At 50.1% G+C, this 19,326-nt stretch overlaps 1 protein-coding gene across 1 annotated transcript in view; it reads left to right on the top strand.

Moving 5' to 3' along the window:
• Positions 1–15,609: 15,609 nt before the first annotated feature.
• Positions 15,610–19,326, top strand: part of SNTB2 (syntrophin beta 2) — a 74,021-nt gene continuing 70,304 nt past the window's right edge. The window contains exon 1 of the mRNA XM_055145216.1: positions 15,610–16,210. Coding sequence (XP_055001191.1) covers positions 15,628–16,210 — 583 coding nt within the window. The 5' untranslated portion in view covers positions 15,610–15,627. The remainder of the gene's footprint in view (positions 16,211–19,326) is intronic.

Genomic DNA, 19,326 nt, shown 5'->3' with positions numbered 1-19,326 from the left:
GTGACGAGTGATTCCCTGAGTGCAAAGCCAGGAGGAAGCCTTGAGAACAGCCAGATGTGGTCTCAAAGCCCCTCTTCCAAAAAAAGGGTGTTGCTGTAGAGGAGGAACCCAAAAAGCTCCCCGATATTTTTTACTTTTTATGTCCTGTTTGCTTTGCCATCACTAGTGGTTTCTGTGGGTGTTAGCCATTGCCCAGTTTTTGTAGGGCTGTTTGTTCAGTGGGGGCAGCAAGGCGGGGGGCTTACCTGGCAGTGCCCCGGCTCTGTGCTTAGAGGTCACTTCCTGCCAGTACTTGGAGGCTACGCAGTGCCAGGTATTGAACTCTGGCCTCCTATGTGCGAAGCGTGAATCTAGCCTGTTGAGCCATCTCTGTGACCCCAACTACCTAGTTTTTTATTGGGGGTGGGGGGTTGGGCTGGGAGGGACAAAACAAAAGCCAAAAACCAAAACCTGACCGTGCTTAGGGCTTACTCCTGTCTCTGTACTCAGGAATCACTCCTGATGGTGCTTAGGAAACCATATGTGGTGCCCGCGCGTGCAGCATGCAAGGCAAGTGCCTTACCCCTGTACCATCTCTGTCAACTGCCCAGTTTTAGTTAGAAAGTGAAGAACTCTCTAAGTGAACCTGAACTGAGCAGATAGGTTTCTTTCCTATCTCACTGGTGTTCCGTTGCCTGTCTGTGGACACCTGCTCTTATGGTTTAGTTGGGGCCTCAAGGGCTGGATACTGGCAGAGGTATGAGAGGTTTTTTCTTGTTTGTTATTTTTTATTGAATCACCAGTGAGATACAGTTACAAGCTTTCATGTTTGGGTTGTAATCACACAATGATCCAACACCCATCCCTCCACCAGTGCACATTCCCTACCACCAATCTCCCCAGTATACCCCCCCTTTCCTTCCCACCCTCCCCCTGCCTTCATGGCAGACAATTTCCCCCATACCCTCTACTTTTGTGCATTATGGTTTGCAATACAGACACTGAGGGGTTACCATGTTTGGTCCTTTATTTACTTTCAATGGCATGAGAGTTCTGATGACATGGCAAGTAAAGTGCTGACGAGGACATTTTGGCTATGAACCCCCCCCCCCCCCCCCCGCCACCTCCATCCAGTCTAGAAAGGGAAAATCAATGTGAGAGTTTAAAGTGGATTTGGGGGAGGAGCATTAGCAGAGATGCAATGAGAAAACCCAATTGGTAACTGAAAGGGCTGTCTATTTCAAGTTTGCAAAGGGAACAGATATTAAGAGTGATAATGGGCACATCTCTGCCCTGCCTGCTTAGGCTTTGTTCAGTGGTGGGAGTAATTTATAAAGTAACATTTCCTCCTGCGTGAATAAATTTCCTGAGTGGGGCACAGTCTCCTGAACTGCATTTGGCTTGACCTTTACAACCGTTTAGTAGTTTGGAAGGTCCTGCCTTCCTAAGAACTGTTTTAGATTCCCTTCTGAATGATTGAAACCAAAGTTCAGGGGCCAGAGAAATAGTACAGGGGGCCTTATATGTGGGTAACCATGTATGAATATGATACACTGAGCAGGGAGCCAGGAGTAAGCCCTGCGCACCACCATGTGTGGCCTCAATGATAAAAAAACAAAAAGTTCAAGTCCCTTTTTGATAGGAGGAGGTTAAGATGCTTTACATATTAACTCACCGGGCTGGAGTGATAGCACAGCGGGTAGGAGGTTTGCCTTGCACATGGCCCACCTAAATTCAATCCCCGGCATCCCATATGGTCCCCCAAGCACTTCCAGGAGTGATTCCTGAGTGCAGAATCAGGAGTAACCCTTGAGCATCACTGGGTATGATCCAAAAAGCAAAAAAAATAATTCACCTGCTTTTAACTGACTGTAGAGCTACAATTTAAGGAATGGTAACTGGAGTCTACTAGAAGATTTGATATTCTGAACTCTTGTAGATGGTCAGGGTGAAGTTATGACTGAGGGCTCAGCAGCTCATTTGAGTGAAGGAGTGGAACATCTGAAAGGAGAAAGTGTTCCTTTGCAACTTCAGCCAGCGATTTGCACTGCCATAAATGGTAGGGGCAGTTAGAGCTCCAGGCCTTGAAATTCTTCCTCAGTAGAGAACTTTGAATATAAATGAAGCAGAAACTGATTGGGACAAGTTAGAGGAATTGGGGGAAGGGAAGGCAAAACTGTCAACTCAGAGGAACATTTTATGTGCTTGTTGCCTGATACTCTTACTCTGGGGATTTGTGTACTCTAGATTGTTTATGTTCTTGTTTCACTGTTGTAGACAGCTCACATTTGGGCTGTTTACCGGAGACCCACCTGGAAAAGGTCTTTTCTGTTAACTAGATGCAAATGCTTTAAAAATTCACTTCTCAAGAAGGCCAGAGTACAAAGGTGAAGGCACTTACCTTGCACGTGGCTCACTCTGGTTCAACCGCTGGACACTGCCAGGAGTGACTCTTGAGATACAGTAGATGGTAAGACTTCCCTTGCATCCAGCAGACCCTCAGTTCAGTCCCTGAGAGTGTCCTCTGAGCATAGAGCTGGGACTGATCCCTAAACCCTCCAAATAAATGTTTTTATTTTTACTTTTTTCATATGGTGCTTAGTAATCTCATGAATTAATGTTCTCATATGGTGTTTGCCTTTCACGCGGGCGACCCGAGTTCGATTCCTCCGCCCCTCTCGGAGAGCCCGGCAAGCTACCCAGAGTATTGAGCCCGCGTGGCAGAGCCTGGCAAGCAACTCGTGTGTATTGGATATGCCAAAAACAGTAACAATAAGTCTCTCTTACTGGTGCCTGCTCGAACAAATTGATAAGCAACGGGATGGGGATGACAGTGATACCTTAGTACAGCATAAAAGAAGAAAAAAATCTTGGGGCTGGAGCGATAGCACAGTGGGTAGGGCATTTGCCTTGCATGCAGGCAGCCTGGGTTCGATTCCCAGCATCCCATATGGTCCCCTGAGCACCGCCAGGAGTAATTCCTGAGTGCAAAGCCAGGAGTAACCCCTGTGCATGGCTGGGTGTGACCCAAAAAGAAAAAAAAAATGGGGCTGGAGCAATAGCACAGCAGGTAGGGCATTTGCCTTGCATGCAGACGATCCGGGTTTGATTCCCAGCATCCCATATGGTCCCCTGAGCACCACCAGGGGTGATTCCTGAGTGCAGAGCCAGGAGTAACCCCTGTGCAACGCCAGGTGTGACCCAAAAAGAAAAAAATATCTTGAAATATTAAAAGAGAATATCCAATTTGGGGGGTTATTTTTAGAGCTTTATTTTTTTGGTTTGTGAATTTTCATTTGCTTTGGTTTGGGGACCATTCCTTGTGCTCAGGAGATTGTCCTGGGTCTGCTGCACAAGTCAAACACTGAAATCCCTGCAATATCTCTCTGTTCCTCCACTTGGTTTTGTTTGGTTTTGGGCTCACAGCCGACAGTGTTCGGAGCTTTTTGCTGGCTCTAGCTCAGGGGTCACTCTCGATCGGGGGAACCACATGCGGTTCAGCCACACAGAGGTAAGCACCCTACCTGCTCCCAGCTCTCGCCACTGACACTTTGTTTTCAAAGCAAGGTCTTCTGTACTGAGAACTACAGTATATGACACAGACTGTCACAGAGGTTCTGGTTGTTGGGGCAAGGACAAAGTAACAGTTTCTGAAAGGTGTCTCTTAGCTTCCATCTTTTTTAATTTTTTCTTTTTGGGTCACACCCAGCGATGCTCAGGGGTTACTCCTGGCTCTCTGCTCAGGAATTACTCCTGGCAGTGCTTAGGGGACCATATGAGATGCCAAGGATTGAACCCGGGTCGGCCGCGTGAAAGGCAAACGCCCTCCCCTCTGTGCTATCACTCTGGCCCCAACTTTGTTCTTTAACATTGGGAATGGAGACCGTGAGGAGCAAAGGTGCTTGGGCTAGAGTCATGGCAGTGGTTCCTCAGAAGCCAAGAGAGGCGTTTTTGTTTCATTTGTCTTTGGTGCAGGGTTTCACGTGTAAAAGCCAGTCCGCCCCCCCTAGTCCCGCCCTCGGGTCTGTCTTGGTTACTGAGTTCCAACTGTAAACACTGTGCTTAGCAGACGTGGTCTACAAAGGACTTTCCCTTTCGGAGGCTGTAGGGAAAGTGTTGGCATTCCTTGCTCAGTGTGGCACTTGGTTTAGCTCCTAACACCAAGCCCTGTGGTCAGCCCCGTGTGTGAACCATGTCCCTGGGCTCTGCCGGGGCTCACTCGGGCACTTTCTAGGCTTTCCTCCTTGACAGTGCAATTGCTCGCTCGTGTTGCAGCTATTTCCCGCTCACCGTTAGCTGCCCTTTGGAATGACTGTGTTTCCATCAGCACTGATTTAACTCTGTTTGGAAGGGGGGCATTTGTGTTGAGGGCTTTCTCCTGGCTCTGTGCTCAGGGGTCATTCAGGGTGGCGCTTGAGAGACTGTATTCAGTGCCCGGGGCCACTCCCAGTGGGACTTGTTCCTTCTGTGTGCTCAAGGATTGAACCGGGGTTGGCTGTATGCAAAGCAAGTATCTGAAGCCCTCCATATTCAGTACTTAAAAGTACTCTTTTGGGGCTGGAGCGATAGCACAGCGGGTAGGGCATTTGCCTTGCACTCAGCCCACCCGGGTTTGATTCCCAGCATCCCATATGGTCCCCTGAGCACCGCCAGGAGTAATTCCTGAGTGCAGAACCAGGAATAACCCCTGTGCATCGCCAGGTGTGACCCAAAAAGCAAATAAATAAATAAATAAATAAATAAATAAATAGAAGTACTCTTCCTTACACCTTGCCAGTGAGTGCATTAATAGACTAGTGTCAGCCCATCTATTGGGTGATAAATAGTATGGTTTTATTTTGCACTTCCCTGTTTAGAAATGAGCTTGCTGACTTTGTGTTTTGGCTAGTTGACTAGTTATATAAATTGTATTTTTCTTATGTCCTCCCCGCTAAATATGTGGTCATTTGGTATTTTAAGATGTGGATCGGCACTGTCTCATGAATCATCTGTGGTGAGTGTGGTATGTGGTACCTGTAGAACAAGGTAGTTACTAGCCCATTAGAGCTAGTAACTCTAGCTCTAAGGGCAACAAGAGAACTGTAAAGTTTGAGGAAAGGGAGGAGGTGGAAATGGGCCTTGTAGTGCTGGGCCAGAGCCATCTTGGGTCTTCCAGGCTTATAGCTAACAGTGCTCAGGACTGGGGGAGCATGTTGATTCTGAGGAGTGAGCCCTAACTCCTGTGCTTCTCTGCCCGAGCATTAAATTGGTAATTTCAATAATCTTATATTGGGCAGTGCAGACCTAGATACTGAGGCTTAGCTCTATGTCAGTCTCGTGTCTCCGGAAAGTTATAGGACTTAATACGGACTTAACCTGCATTTATTATGCACCAACAACAGATGAAAGATGATCTCAGCCCTTAAGAGCTTGACTGCGTAACTGGGGAGAGAAATAAGCAGCTGGATACTGCTGCTTAGAGAGGAGCAGAGAGAAGGGGCCCCTGGCCAGAAGGTGAGAGAGTGAGAGAGAAGGGCGAAGGGAGGGGGGATGGTCCTGGACCTCATAGCGCAGGCAGGAGGGGAAAAGCGGCCTTGTGGGGCACTGCCCAGGTAAAGGCTGGAGGCACGGCCTGTCCGGGCGACTGCCAGTGGCTGCGTGGGGTTGAAACAACAAATACTGGGAAGGGGGCTGAAAGGGCAGCCAGGACATCCAGGGTTTGTGAACACCCATGTCTCATTCTCGAAAGCTGGCCAGGGGATGTAACGGTTCCCTAACTGCCAAGCACTAGGAGCCAGTAAGAGTCACAGAAAAGGCGGAAGGAGAGCAGTGTCTGCGGAGTAAGGTCACGCAGCTAGAAAAGGGCCGGTTCGATGCTCCACCAGCTGGAGCATCCGCTCTGCATGCGGGGAGCCCAGGTTCAATGCCCAGCAGGCCCCTGGGCCCCACTGGGAGCAATCCCCCGAACACTGAGCTCAGAGTAGCCCCTGACAATCACAGCGGGGGTGCCAAAGAAACAAAACCAAAACTGAAAAAAGGGTGTAGGAAAGGTAAAGCTTGACGAGGCCAGAGCGATAGTACAGCAGGTAGGGCCCTTGCAAATCAGGGCTCGATCCCTAGCACCCTATCCAATCACTCCCTGATCACTCCCTGATCACTGCCAGGGGTGATCCCTGAGCCAAGAGTACGTCCTGAGCACTGCCAAATGTAGCCCCATAAAACAAAACTAATTCTTGAAATAAAGATTTGTACAAACATACTGGAGTGTGAAGGTTTTTTTTTTTTTAACAGACTTTCAATTTTTGGGGTCACACCTGGCGATGCACAGGGGTTATTCCTGGCTCTACACTCAGGAATTACCCCTGGTGGTGCTCAGGGAACCATACGGGATGCTGGGAATTGAACCCGGGTCGGCCGCGTGCAAGGCAAACGCCCTACCCGCTGTGCTATCACTCCAGCCCCTGGAGTGTGAAGGTTGTGGTCATGAATTTTTTTTTCCTGATTTTCTTTTTCCATATTTTGGCATTTGGATCATACCAGGCTGTGCTCAGCGCTCACTCTTGGTTTTGTGCTCAAGGGGACATTTGCCAGGGATTGAATCTGGGGCAACCACATGCAAAGCAAGAACACTAACCTTTCTACTCTCTATCCAGCACCTCCTCCCCAAATTTTTTGTTTTGTTTTTTGGGTCACACACAGGTGTCTTGGGGCTGGATTCAGTGCCCGGGGCCACTCTCAATGATACTTGGTCCTTCTGTGCAGGCTAAGGCAGTAACACTTCGGCCACCATGGCCACACCCTGTAGTGTTTAGGGGACCGTGTAGTGCCTGGGATTCAACTTGGGGTTTCATGTACACCAGCATCACCCTGTGAGCTCTCTCCCAGCCAAATTTTCATTCAATGGGAAAAAACTGTGAGCCACCCACATTCAAAGGAATGGCACAGTGTTTGTGTGAAGGGGAGGCTGTTGCCAGAGATGTCAGTCACAGGGATGGGGTGTGCTTTGCACGCGTGGGCCCCCGTTCTTCATGGACCCAAGCACCAGCTGGGAGTAGCTCCTAAACATCGCCGAGGGTCCCCTAACCTCCCTTAACCCCCTAAAAAAAAGATAGAGGTTGTTTTGCAGGTTCCTGATTTGGAGTCTGTTTGCTAGAGCTGCCCTAACCATATCACAGAGCTTAACTGGTGGGAATGTTTCTCAGTTCTGGAGGTTTAGGGTAACTTTATTAGCAGGGGGAGGCCCCTGCTTGACTTGCAGACACTCTTCACATGCTGTTCTCTATATTTGTATCTATTTTCTATTACAATTTTTGTTAACTTTTTTGTTTGTTTGTTTTGGGGGCTACACTCAGTGGTCCTCAGGGTTTAGTCCTGTCTCTCTGCTTAGAGATGACTCTTGGCGGAGCCCAGGGCACCATGCAGGTAGCCAGGACCCAACCTGGGTCAAGCTGTTCTGTCTCTCTGCCCCTCTTCTTGTGTGTGTGTGTGTGTGTGTGTGTGTGTGTGTGTGTGTGTGTGTGTGCCCCTCTTCTTGTGTGTGTGTGTTTGGTTTTGGATGACACCTGGTAGTGCTCAGGACTTGCTCCTGGCTCATTCGTGGCATTGCTTAGACCTGGGTCAGCCACTTGCAGGACAAGTGCCATGTCTCCTCCTCTGTCTTTCTGGCTCCAGTGTCTCGCCTCTGACAGGCATAGCCTCTTGGGTTAGAGCCCACCCTGATAACTTCATTAGTTTTTTGTTATTATAACAAAGTATTGTTTGGAGCTGGAGATACAGTACAGCGGGAGGGCGTTTGCCCTGTCGTGGCCAACACGGATTCAATCCCCGGCATCCCATATGGTCCCCTGAGCATCGCCGGGAGTGATTCCTGAGTGCAAAGCCAGGAGTAACCCCTGACATTGCTGGTGTGCCCCCAAAAGGAAAAAAAAAGCATTGTTTAAATATTTTATTGAGGGGCTGGAGCGATAGCACAGTGGATAGGGTATTTGCCTTGCACATGGCCGACCAGGGTTCGATTCCCAGCATCCCATATGGTCCCTCGAGCACCTCCAGGAGTAATTCCTGCATGCAGAGCCAGGAGTAAACCCTGTGCACTGCCAGGTGTGACCCAAAAAGCAAAAAATAAATAAATAAATCTAATTAAAATAACCTTTAAAAATATTTTATTGATTGGGATTCTTGGTTTACAATATTGTCACTCTCACTGTCATCCCATTGCTCATCAATTTGTTCAAGCAGGCACCAGTAACGTCTCTCATTGTGAGACTTATTGTTACTGTTTTTGGCATATCTAATACACCACGGGTAGCTTGCCAGGCTCTGTGGTGCAGGCGTGATACTCTCGGTAGCTTGCTGGGCTCTCCGAGAGGGGCGGAGGAATTGAACACAGGTCGGCCACGTAAAAGGCAAACGCCCTACCGCTATGCTATTGCTCCAGCCCTTGGTTTACAGTACTGTTAATAATGGTTTTTCATGTACATAATTCCAATACCACACCCATTACTCCTTCCCTCTCCCAAGGACCTCAACACCATCACTCTTAACCCACCCACCCCCCAATTCAACAGTGTAACCTCATTTTAACTTTATCATCCCTTTAAATACCGTATCTCCAAATGCAGCCACAGTCTGCGATACACTAGGTTAGGATTTCAGTCTTTACACGATTCAGCTCCTAACAGCCTGGGAAGGCTGTGGGGGCTTTGCAAGCCCCCAAGTTGTAGAGTTTGGGTATAAGTACATTTATTCGGACAAGTACACAGCATGCAGCTGGCTCCCAAAGCAGGCCGTGCTTCCCTGCCCAACTGTGGCTCACAGTTATTTAATGTTGAATAAAAATCTGGCTGGGAGATAGCTCGTAGGGTGCATGTGGGCCTACACAAAACCCCAAATTGAATCCCAGGCACTACATGGCCCCCTGAAAACTACAGGGCGTGGTCATGGGGGTCCCCAGCAATTCTGGCCTGAGCACTGAACTACCAGGTCTGCACAGAAGGACCAAGTATCATTGGGAGTGGCCCTGGGCCCTAAATGTGGTCCCCTGAGCCCCACCAGGAATGATGGCTGAGCACAGAGCCAAAAGTCAGCCCTGAGGCAGCTGAGTGTAGCCCAAAAGACAAAACCAAAAATGGGGGGAGGGGGAGGTAGAGGGATAGTACAGCAGGTAAGGCATTTGCCTTGCATGAGGCCAACCCAAGTTCAACCCCTGGCATCCCATATGGTCCCCCAAGCACTGCCAGGAGTAATTCCTGAGTGCAGAGCCAGGAGTAGCCCCTGAGCATCGCTGGGTGTGATCCCACCAAAAATAGTTATGGGGGGCTGGAGAGAGAGTAGAAAGGTTAATGTTCTGCACCAAGAGGAGCCCCCCTCACCCCCATACCCCCCACCAGGAGTTGTAGTGCCTCTCAGGGCCCAGTCTCCAGGCACCCCACAGCAGGCCTGAGGTGTTCTGGCTGCTCCCCACCCAAGGCCCCTGATCGGTTTACTGCACTTAAGAAAAAAAGCTCTGATCCTCTGCACTCTTCCCCCCCCCAGTCCCCCCCCCCCCGCAATCGGGGGCTCTGTCACCACACATCAGGGTCATTCACTAGTAGGGTGGGGACTTCAAGCTGTGAGACAAAGGCTCAGACAGTCCCTAGGCATCAATAAACATGAGGCATTCAAAGAAACGTGAGGAAAGAGGCTGAGACAGGAACAACTCTTTGGGCCAGCAAGACAGTACAGAGCTTGGGATTCTTGCCTTGCTGTGCAACTGACCCAGATGTGACGCCCAGCACCACATCTGGTCCCCAAGCCCTGCCAGGAGTGATCCCTGAGGGCAGAGCCAGGAATCATCCCTGAACACCGCTGGGTGTGGCCTAACATCCCCCACGCCCACCCCCAAGACGACAAGTCAGAAACTGTGAGATTTTTCTGGTATTGGGGGAAAGTGGAAGTATATTTTTGAGCCTCATTTGAATTTCATAGTAAATTTTGTGATTTCCACAATAGTAGGAAACACTAGTGAATTTCCTTAACCAAGGCGAGGCAGTAACACTCCCCTCCTTAGAACGTCCTTGTTAATTTTTCCCTGAAAAGAAAGTCACCAGCAAGGAAACTGTCACCAGCTGCTTCTCATTAGGAATGTGGTTAGCAGATGTGGGTTTTCATCGTCCTAACGCAGGAGATAGTTAATCCATTTTTTGTGGGCTTCAGCTGGAAAGTGATTTATCTTGGCGGGATGAATTTGAAAATGTGCTTGCCTCAGCTCAAGGATTTATACACCTTTCTCTCTTTCGCTTCATGTTTGGACTGGTGAGAAAAATACATTTTCCATTTATTTTGCCCAGAAGGCCAAGAAGTCCTAATCTGAGTGTGTTCTAAGTGGGGACGTGTGAGGCCTGGGTCATTTTTCTTTTTTTTTTTTTTTTTTTTTTTGCTTTTTGGGTCACACCTGGCGATGCACAGGGGTTACTCCTGGCTCTGCACTCAGGAATTACCCCTGGCTGTGCTCAGGGGACCATATGGGATGCTGGGATTTGAACCCGGGTCGGCCGAGTGCAAGGCAAACGCCCTACCCACTGTGCTATCGCTCCAGCCCCCCTGGGTCATTTTTCAAAGTTGGATGCTGCTTATCTTACAAGTTGGTTTCTCCCCGGCCCCTTTACGAGTAATTGAGCAGCTCTTGCTTCTCTTCCTCTGGCATCAGGCCGGCCTTTGTGGCAGTGACCTTCAGGCTTGCTAAGGGCTGCAATTTTGCCTGGGGCCCTCCTTCCTTATGAAATTACACAACACTCAAACCTTGGAACCAGCCCCAGATGCACTAATTCTTTCCTTTGACGGTCTCTTGGCAGTCTGGATTCCCTTTCAGCCCAAGTGTAGCTTTATACAAGATCTGTTTGTCACCAAAATGAATTTGGCCATTTGCCCTTTTAAAACCTGGAATCAAACAGTATTATGGTAGACTTCTTAGCTACAGTATAGAGTCTGAGCTGGAGGGTTTTTACTGAAGGTCCGCTGCTGCCAATCAACAGGTAATAATACCACCGGCTACTACTTTTTGCAATTGTTACGCTGTGATAGGTAAGGGGTTCATCCCAGTCAACCTTGACCATCACCCTCACTCTCACCCAGATAGAAGGTATTTGTCCTGACCGCAGCCTCTTGCCACATAACTAGTTAGTGACTGGACTACAGTTTCTCTCTCTTTTCTCCTCTCTCCCCTCTCCTTTCCCTCTCTCCTCTTTTCTCTCATCTCTGTCCTCTCCCCTCTCTCCACTCACCTTTTCTTGGGCCACACCCAGAAATGCTCAGAGTTTACTCCTGGCTCTGTGCTTAGGAGTCACTCATAGTGGGCGCAGGGAGCCAATTGGGGTATCAGGGATTGATTACATCCAGCTTGACTGCATGCAAAGGCAAAGGCCCTGCCCACTGTACTATTGCTCTGGCCCCTGAACCTTCTGCTCTTAAAGACCACACTATATTAGAAATCTATTGAGAAAGAAAAAAAAAATCCTGGGTTTTGAAAGACCAGAGTCAGCGCCTGAGTCATAGGACTATATGAAATTAGGGAACTCAGAAAGCTAATCCACCCCCTTCATTTTATTTTATTTTTTATTTGAGGGGGAGGGGGTCACACCCAGCGATGAACAGGGGTTACTCCTGGCGGTGCTCAGGAGACCATATGAGATGCTGGGAATCGAACCCGGGTTGGCCGAGTGCAAGACAAACGCCCTACCTGCTGTGCTAGCACTCCAGGCCCCCACCCCTTTGTTTTAAGGCAGCACTGCTCCTGCCTTGCTCTGAGAAATAGTAGGATAACAGCTTGAGCCGAGGATATGTGTAATACACATGGTGAAGGGAATAGGAGGTTATTTTAATTCTCTGAGCCACTTCCTTTTTAATTTTTTATTTTGAAGGGGTTTGGGCCATGGTCCTAGATCTGTGGGATTTTGGGGGGATGGGGACGAGATTCATTCCTGTTGGAGAACCACGCAGTGACCAGGAGTAATATGTGAGTACCAGGTCGGTTACAAGCAAGGCAAGTACCTAAACCACTATACTATCCAGCTTTCATTTTCTTAGGGGTAGATAAAATAATGAAGCTTGTCTCTGAAACTGGTCTCACTGTCCCTAAGTAACCACGGAAATGGACATCTACTTTTTATTTCTGATTTCACTGTTCACAGTAAGTAGATTTCCACTCACTACTTACTTCCTAGATGGTAATTTTCGCTCTGCACGGAATCTTCAGGGGCATTCTATAGAAAGACTACAGTGCAGAAGGCACTGTATAGCAATCAGTAACACCTTTAATGAGTTCCTTCTCTGCAAGGCAATATTTTTGGAATAGTAGGAAATAAAAAGAAGCCAATGGGTGGTCCTGCCCTCCTGTGTTTTATAATCTATGTGGGCAAGGCAGCCAGGCACAGATCAAAATTGTTCCTGGAAAAAAAAAATCCCACCAAATTGGATAGTTAGGGGAAAAATGGGATAAGATGATGCTAGGTGGGAAAATCATAGACATTGGCTGGAGGTGTCTGGAAAGAAACCCCAAGGAGGGGATCTTGGTAGCCTCATCATGAGATGCAGCTGGGAAAGTTTGGTCATCTAGAGGTAGTGATGAGGGGCCAGAGTGATAGATCAACCGGTAGGGCACTTGCCTTGCACATGGCCCACTACAGTTCCATCCCTGGCATCCCATATGGTCCCCTGAGCATCACCAGGAGTAATTCCTGAGCAAGAGCTAGAAATAATCTTTGAGTATTGCTGGATGTGGCCCAAGAAACCAAACATAAAAATTAATTAATTAATTAATTTTTTTTTGCTTTTTGGGTCATACCCAGTGATGCTCAGGGGTTACTCCTGGCTCTGCACTCAGAAATTACTCTTGGCGGTGCTCAGGGGCCCATATGAGATGCTGGAAATCGAACCTAGGTTGGCCGTGTGCAAGGCAAACGCTCTACCCGCTGTGCTAGCACTCCAGCCCACCCTCCAGAAATTTTTTTAAGGTGGTGATGAAAAAGGATGTGGATGCAGAGATAGTCCAGGGGTGATTGCCTTGCACATGCCCTATCCAAATTTTATCCCCAGCACCACACATAGTTCTCCAAGCACCACCAGGAGGTGCTCCAAGCACTCCTGAGCACTGCCAGGTATAAACAAAAACAGAAAAGGTTTGTTTCTAATGGAGGACCTTGTAAAAACAGATCAGTGTTTGGGAAAATTTTATGGATATGGATATATTTGAGTAATTTAAACAATCAGCTGGAGCGATAGCACAGAGGGTTGGGCGTTTGCTCTGTATGCGGCCAACCTGGGTTCGATTCCTCTGTCCCTCTCAGAGAGCCCGGCAAGCTACTGAGAGTATCCCGCCCGAAAGGCAGAGCCTGGCAAGCTCCCAGTGGCATATTCATATGCCAAAAACAGTAACAAGTCTCACAATGGAAACATTACTGGTGCCCCCTTGAGCAAATTGATGAACAATGGGAGGACAGTGATACAGTGCAGCAATCTTCTTAACTGTCCTCCTGAGGTTAAATATTGTGTTACATAACTACCTCATGTAAGAGCCCCCACTATTTTAATGAAAGATCCACGATATCCTCCAACTCTTGACCAGAAGGTTTTGGAAAGAATTGCCAGCACTTCTCTTTTGCTAATTAAAGTGTCCTCAAGTATTCAAACTCTGGATGATCATGAACCTAAATGTGTTCAAAACAGGGCTCAGACTCTAAGGAATCAGCTGCCAAGTGCTCTCTAATGAGCAGAAATTTCACATAACTCAGGCCTCAGGGGGCTCGGGCCTCGGCTGGAGCCACGCCAGCAGCGCTGGTGTCTGCAGGTGCACGTGGGCACACGGGGCCTGCCGGGACAGCAGGCTGGCCGCCGCAGCTGGTCTAGGAGCAGGCTGGAGGGCTGAGCTTCTGCTGACGTCTGCAGCTTGGAAAATCCTGCACCACTCTTTGCAAAGAAGATTCTGCTCTCGTGACTTTGGGGCTAAGATACTTGCCTCATTTTCTCATTTTGAATTCCCTCATCTGGAGCCCCAGGTGCTTCGCAGTTTCTATTTTTATTCTTTGAACTCCTAGCAGAGACAGCCCTTTTCTGGGGGGGGGGGCAAAGGGGAGGTACGCGATTGGCGGTGCTCAGTGCATACTCCTGGCTCTGTACTCAGGGCTCACTCCTGGCAGGGTTTGAGAAACCATATGGGGTGCTGGGGATCACACCCTCGTCAGCCATGTGCAAGCTCTCTGATTCCTTTTGAATTTCATTTTTGAGGTCTGTGCCAAGTAATCCTTTTTTAAAAGAGCATTGGACCAGAAAGTTAGGAGGCCTAAGTTTTTTCTGCTTCCTCACGTAGGACTCCAGTCCAGAGTCTAGCTCTCCCAGGTTCTTCGCTCACCTTTTCTAGCCCAGGTTGGAAGAAGCTAGTGAATTGAATGACTCATGAGTAAAAGCCATTATAGGCTCTTCTCCAGAAGTCTATAATTTCTGGGGACCCACCCCTACCCCCCAATCTACACTCACTCCAAGAAAAGGCTGTAACTTCCAAGGTCCAAACTCTTCCCTACTCAATTAGAGGAGGCTTTTCACACCCACATCCTGCACTTCCCCTGACGCTATGCTCTGTTCTCACTGGAAGTCACTTAGGGCACACTGAGATCCTTAAAGGCTACTCCTGGCTTTGTGCTCAGGAATCACAGTCTCACTCCCGGCAGTGCCAAAGATTGAACAGGGGGCAGCCATGTACATACAAGGCAAGTGCCCCTGTACAAGGTTTCCAGTCCCTCACCTCGGAATTCTGGCATATTCCTACATAACCACGGTTCTGAAACATCTTTGAGACCTACCTTTGGTTGCTGCAGGGGGTAAAGAAGACTTGGTGCTCTCCTGCATTGCAGGCAAGTATACAGGTGATTACAAAGCAGAGTGACAAATGCTCAGAAATCATTCTTTGCCTGAGGGGTTTCTCCTGCTCTGCTAATCACTTTTCATTGTCAACTGTGAAGATGACTCCATGCCAAACCAATGTCTCTCCCGTGTTCTCCACCGTGTCTGTTTTTTGGGTCACACCTAGAGAAGCTCAGGAACTGCTCCCTGCCTTGCTGGGGGTGGGAGATTGGGGGGGATGGGGGCCGGCCTTCTGAGAGCCTGCACTCTTCCTCCTGGGCTATCTCTGGCCCACAGGGCGTCGTAGCTATCACTTCACCGCAAAGACTCTCTCACATATGCTTGGTTATTTCTGTTTCCTCCCTCGCTAGACCGCCAGCTCTCAGCTCAGTTTTACACAGTTCATCTCCAGACCTCAAAAAAGAACTCTGAGGCCCGTGCACGCAGTAAATTCGAAATCAACCAATCCGGGCAAGCGTGAGTCCGCAATCCAGCCAGGCCGACCCGGAAAGTGCTTCTCGAAGCTGCTTTTGCTGGCCGTGCCCAGGCTGCAGGAGTACGGAGGACAAACGGGGACCAAACCCAGGGGGAAGGTGACAGGAGCACTTCTGGGGAGCCGCACTGCTAGGGCCCCGCCCCCGCCTCGGACAGCTCGCGGCTCTGGAACCTCCCGGAAGCCGCTCCGTCCGGCTCGCCCCCGCGGTGGGCGTGTCCCTCATGAATAATTAATCGGCGGGGGAGGGGCCGGGCCCGCCCCCTCGGGCGGGAAGGGGGAAGCGCCGCGGCCGCCTGACTGGAATGAGGGTGGCTGCGGCGACTGCGGCGGCGGGAGCGGGGCCGGCCATGGCGGTGTGGACGCGGGCCACCAAAGCGGGGCTGCTGGAGCTGCTCCTGCGGGAGCGCTGGGTCCGGGTGGTGGCCGAGCTGAGCGGCGAGAGCCTGAGCCTGACGGGCGACGCCGCGGCGGCCGAAGCCGAGGCGTCCCTGGGGCTGGCGGCGGCCGCCTTCAACGGCCTCGCGAACGGCGGCGGCGGGGCGGGCGACTCGCTGCCCGCGAGCCCGAGCCGCGGCCTGGGCCCCCCGAGCCCGCCGGCGCCGGCGCGGGGCCCCGCGGGCGAGGCGGGCGCGTCGCCGCCCGTGCGCCGGGTGCGGGTGGTGAAGCAGGAGGCGGGCGGCCTGGGCATCAGCATCAAGGGCGGCCGCGAGAACCGGATGCCCATCCTCATCTCCAAGATCTTCCCGGGGCTGGCGGCCGACCAGAGCCGGGCGCTGCGGCTGGGCGACGCCATCCTGTCGGTGAACGGCACGGACCTGCGCCAGGCCACCCACGACCAGGCCGTGCAGGCGCTGAAGCGCGCGGGCAAGGAGGTGCTGCTGGAGGGTGAGCGCTGGGCCGGCGCGGGCGGGCGCGGGGCGGGCGCGGGGCCGGCGGCCGCGCTCACTTTGTTCCCTCCCCTCCCCCGCCGCGGCGCGAGGCTCCTTGCGGGGAACCCGGGCCGGCCCCGGACGCCCGGCTTGGGGCTGGGTGTGGGGGGGGGGGGCGGGGACCCGAGCCGGCCGCTCTCCGCACGCCCCCTCGGGCTCCCCCCCCAAACCCACCACCCCACCTAGCAACCCAGCCCGGCCCCCCGCACGCCCGCGGTGAGCTCGAGCCAGCCACCCGGAGCGCGGGGCACTTGGGGGTCGGACCCACGGCGGGCTCCCAGCAGTGACCCCGGGCGATGCGCTCCCGGGACCCCCGGAGCCGCGGTGTCCGGTGGAACGTTCCCGGCCCGCGTGCCCACCCGAGACGCGCCGCCGCGGTGTTCCTCGGCGCGCCGCTCCGTAGGCGTTTCCCAAAAAAGCTGAATTCTGTTTGCCTGGAGTTAAGTTAGGAGGCGCGTGATCTTACACGGGAGAGTTTTTTTTTTTCTTCTTTTTTTCTTGTATCGAGGCGCGTGAGGCGATATTAAAGGCAGAAATTCAAAACCCCGCACCTGAGTAGACACGTGTAAACCAGTTGCTGGCTTCAGAGGTTTTTTGAGTGATGGGCTTTCTTGATCCCAGGCGGCTCGGTCGTTCAAGGAGCTTTTTAATGGCTGGTAAATGGAAGACAGCGTAAAAGCGAGGTCTCTGGTCTGCAGTTGGGGGAGAGGATAGGAAAAAACAGCAACACACACACACTAAAAAAACCAAAAACCGCCAGCGACTCATGAGTGCCTGATGGTGCAATGCAAACAATGTATGCATGCTAAGGCAGTGCAAAGTTAGGAAGTAGTGGAAATTGGGTTTTAGTCAGGGAGATATTTTCTGGGCAGAGATGAGTCAGGAGGGTATTCCTGCAGAGGAAAATCAGGAACGGGAACAAGGAGGAACTACTCATCAAAACCCCAGCCCAGAATCCCAGCTTGGCAAAGTGATTTTCACTTTTTTTCCAGACCGGTTTGTGAAATTCCAGTGTCCCACTTTCTTTAAATGATTTTTTCCCCTTCAGTTAGTGTCAGGGTTGAATTCTGCCCAGAAAAATAGGGTTTATAAAAGAAGTAAAAGCACAGAGAGGCACTTAGGCAATGCCTGTGTAAAAACCTTGAAGGGGTCAAACAGCTTTGCATGTGGGAGCATTGGGGTCAATTTCTGGATACCACATAGTCCCCTGGAACCCACAGAGTGTTTCCCCAGTTAGTTCCCTTTCATAGGTATCTTAAAATTGATCTAGCTAAGTTCTTAGAGCCAACATATTTAATGTAGGACTATTTTTGTTGTGCTCTATGATGAAGATACATAGTTTAAACCTTTACAACAGATGTAATTTTGGGCCACACCTCACCAGGCTGTATCAAGGTATCAGGGCTTACTTCTGGCCCTGTGCTGCTTAGGGCTCCTCCCTAGAAGGGCTCAGAGAAACACATGTAGTGCTGGGGATTGAACTCGGGTCCACTGTGTGCAAGGCAAGTGCCTTACCTGCCATATTATCTCCTTGGCCCTCAACGGGTTCTTTTGTCCTGTTTGTGAAGAGGTACAAAATAATTGTTTTTATTTTCTTTTGTTTTTGACCACACTAAGCTGTTCTTAGCTGTTTTGTATATCTGGTTCTATCCACAGGGATCATATCTGGTGCATTTTTTTTTTTTTAATTCCTGGTGCATTTTGAGGACCATATGTGGTGCCAGGGATAGAACCCTGGTCAGCTTTGTGCAAGCAAGCGCCCTACCCGCTGTACTATCTTGCTGACCTCAAAATAACATTTTCAAGTTAAAGGATATAAAATTACCTAGAATGTGCAAAATCACTAAAAACAGTGATCTAATGTAACCAGTAAAATATTTGAAATTGAGAGCTTATGATGTCCCATCTAGAAAGTAGGCCACTTTTAATTGCTAGATTTTATGCTAAGCTCTTGGAGTTTTGGAAGTATATTAACCTTCCGTTAGATGTCTCAAAACTTGAAAAACTATCTTGACATAGCATAGTGATTCTCTTTTGTGGTGTGGGCAGGGAATTTCAGGCATGCCTTTGCCACCCCCTAGAAAGAAAAACTGTTCTCTCTGGTTCCTGTGGTTAGGGACCTGAGTTTAAAGGGCTCCTTTTTATCCCTGGGATTTGGAGGGATTATTCATCAAACATTTATTCAATATTACTACCCACCAGAGATATTTGAAGATGCCTGATTTTTGGCCACAGGAAGTTTGTAGTGAGTGAGAGAGAGAGAGAGAGAGAGAGAGAGAGAGAGAGAGAGAGAGAGAGAGAGAGAGAGAGAGAGAGAGACAGAGACAGAGACAGAGACAGACAGAGACAGCAGGGTGAGGGTTTGCTTTGCATCTCAATGGAGCGCATGCACACTTAGCCAGTGCTGGAGGGCTGGGAAGTAGAGCCCCTCTAGCAGTCACCTTCTGCAGTGGGAGTAGCCTCTGAGCACCTTTGGGTAAGGCCCGCTCCCCCAAAAAAGTTCTTTGTTGGAGCCACAGCTCAGTGGGTTAGCATGTTTTGCATGTGGGAGGCCCAGGTTCAATCCCCAGCTCTGTCCCTCAAAAAACTTTAGGGAGGCAGTATAGGAGTTTTAGCACTTGCCTTGCACGCTGTTGATTTTAGTTTGATCCCTGACACCACATATGGTCCCCCAGCTCTGCTAAGAGTGATCTCTGAGCATAGCTGGGTGTGGCCCATGTCAAGAAACATACTTGTTTATCATTAATTTAAAAATAAAAGGGATAAAGAATAAGCATGGGGCTGGAGCAGTTGTACAGCAGGGAGGACACTTGTCTTGCCCATGCCTGACCTAGGTTTTATCCATGGCATCACATATGGTCCCCCAATCACTGCCAGGAGTAATTCCTGAACACCATTGAGTGTGGACCAAAAACCGAAATCAAAAGTTTGTTGGGGCTGGAGTTAGCACTGAGTGACTGAGCACGTGCTTTACTTTGCAGGAGATCCAGGGTGAATCCCTGGCACCACCTGGTCCCCTAAGCACCACCAAGAATGATCCCTGAATATTGCTAGATATGGCCACTCCCTCCC

Source organism: Sorex araneus, chromosome 8 (genome assembly GCF_027595985.1).
Source record: "Sorex araneus isolate mSorAra2 chromosome 8, mSorAra2.pri, whole genome shotgun sequence".
Lineage (NCBI taxonomy): Eukaryota > Metazoa > Chordata > Mammalia > Eulipotyphla > Soricidae > Sorex > Sorex araneus.
Note: the sequence above shows the minus strand (reverse complement) of the source record. Positions and strands in the feature narration are given on the sequence as shown.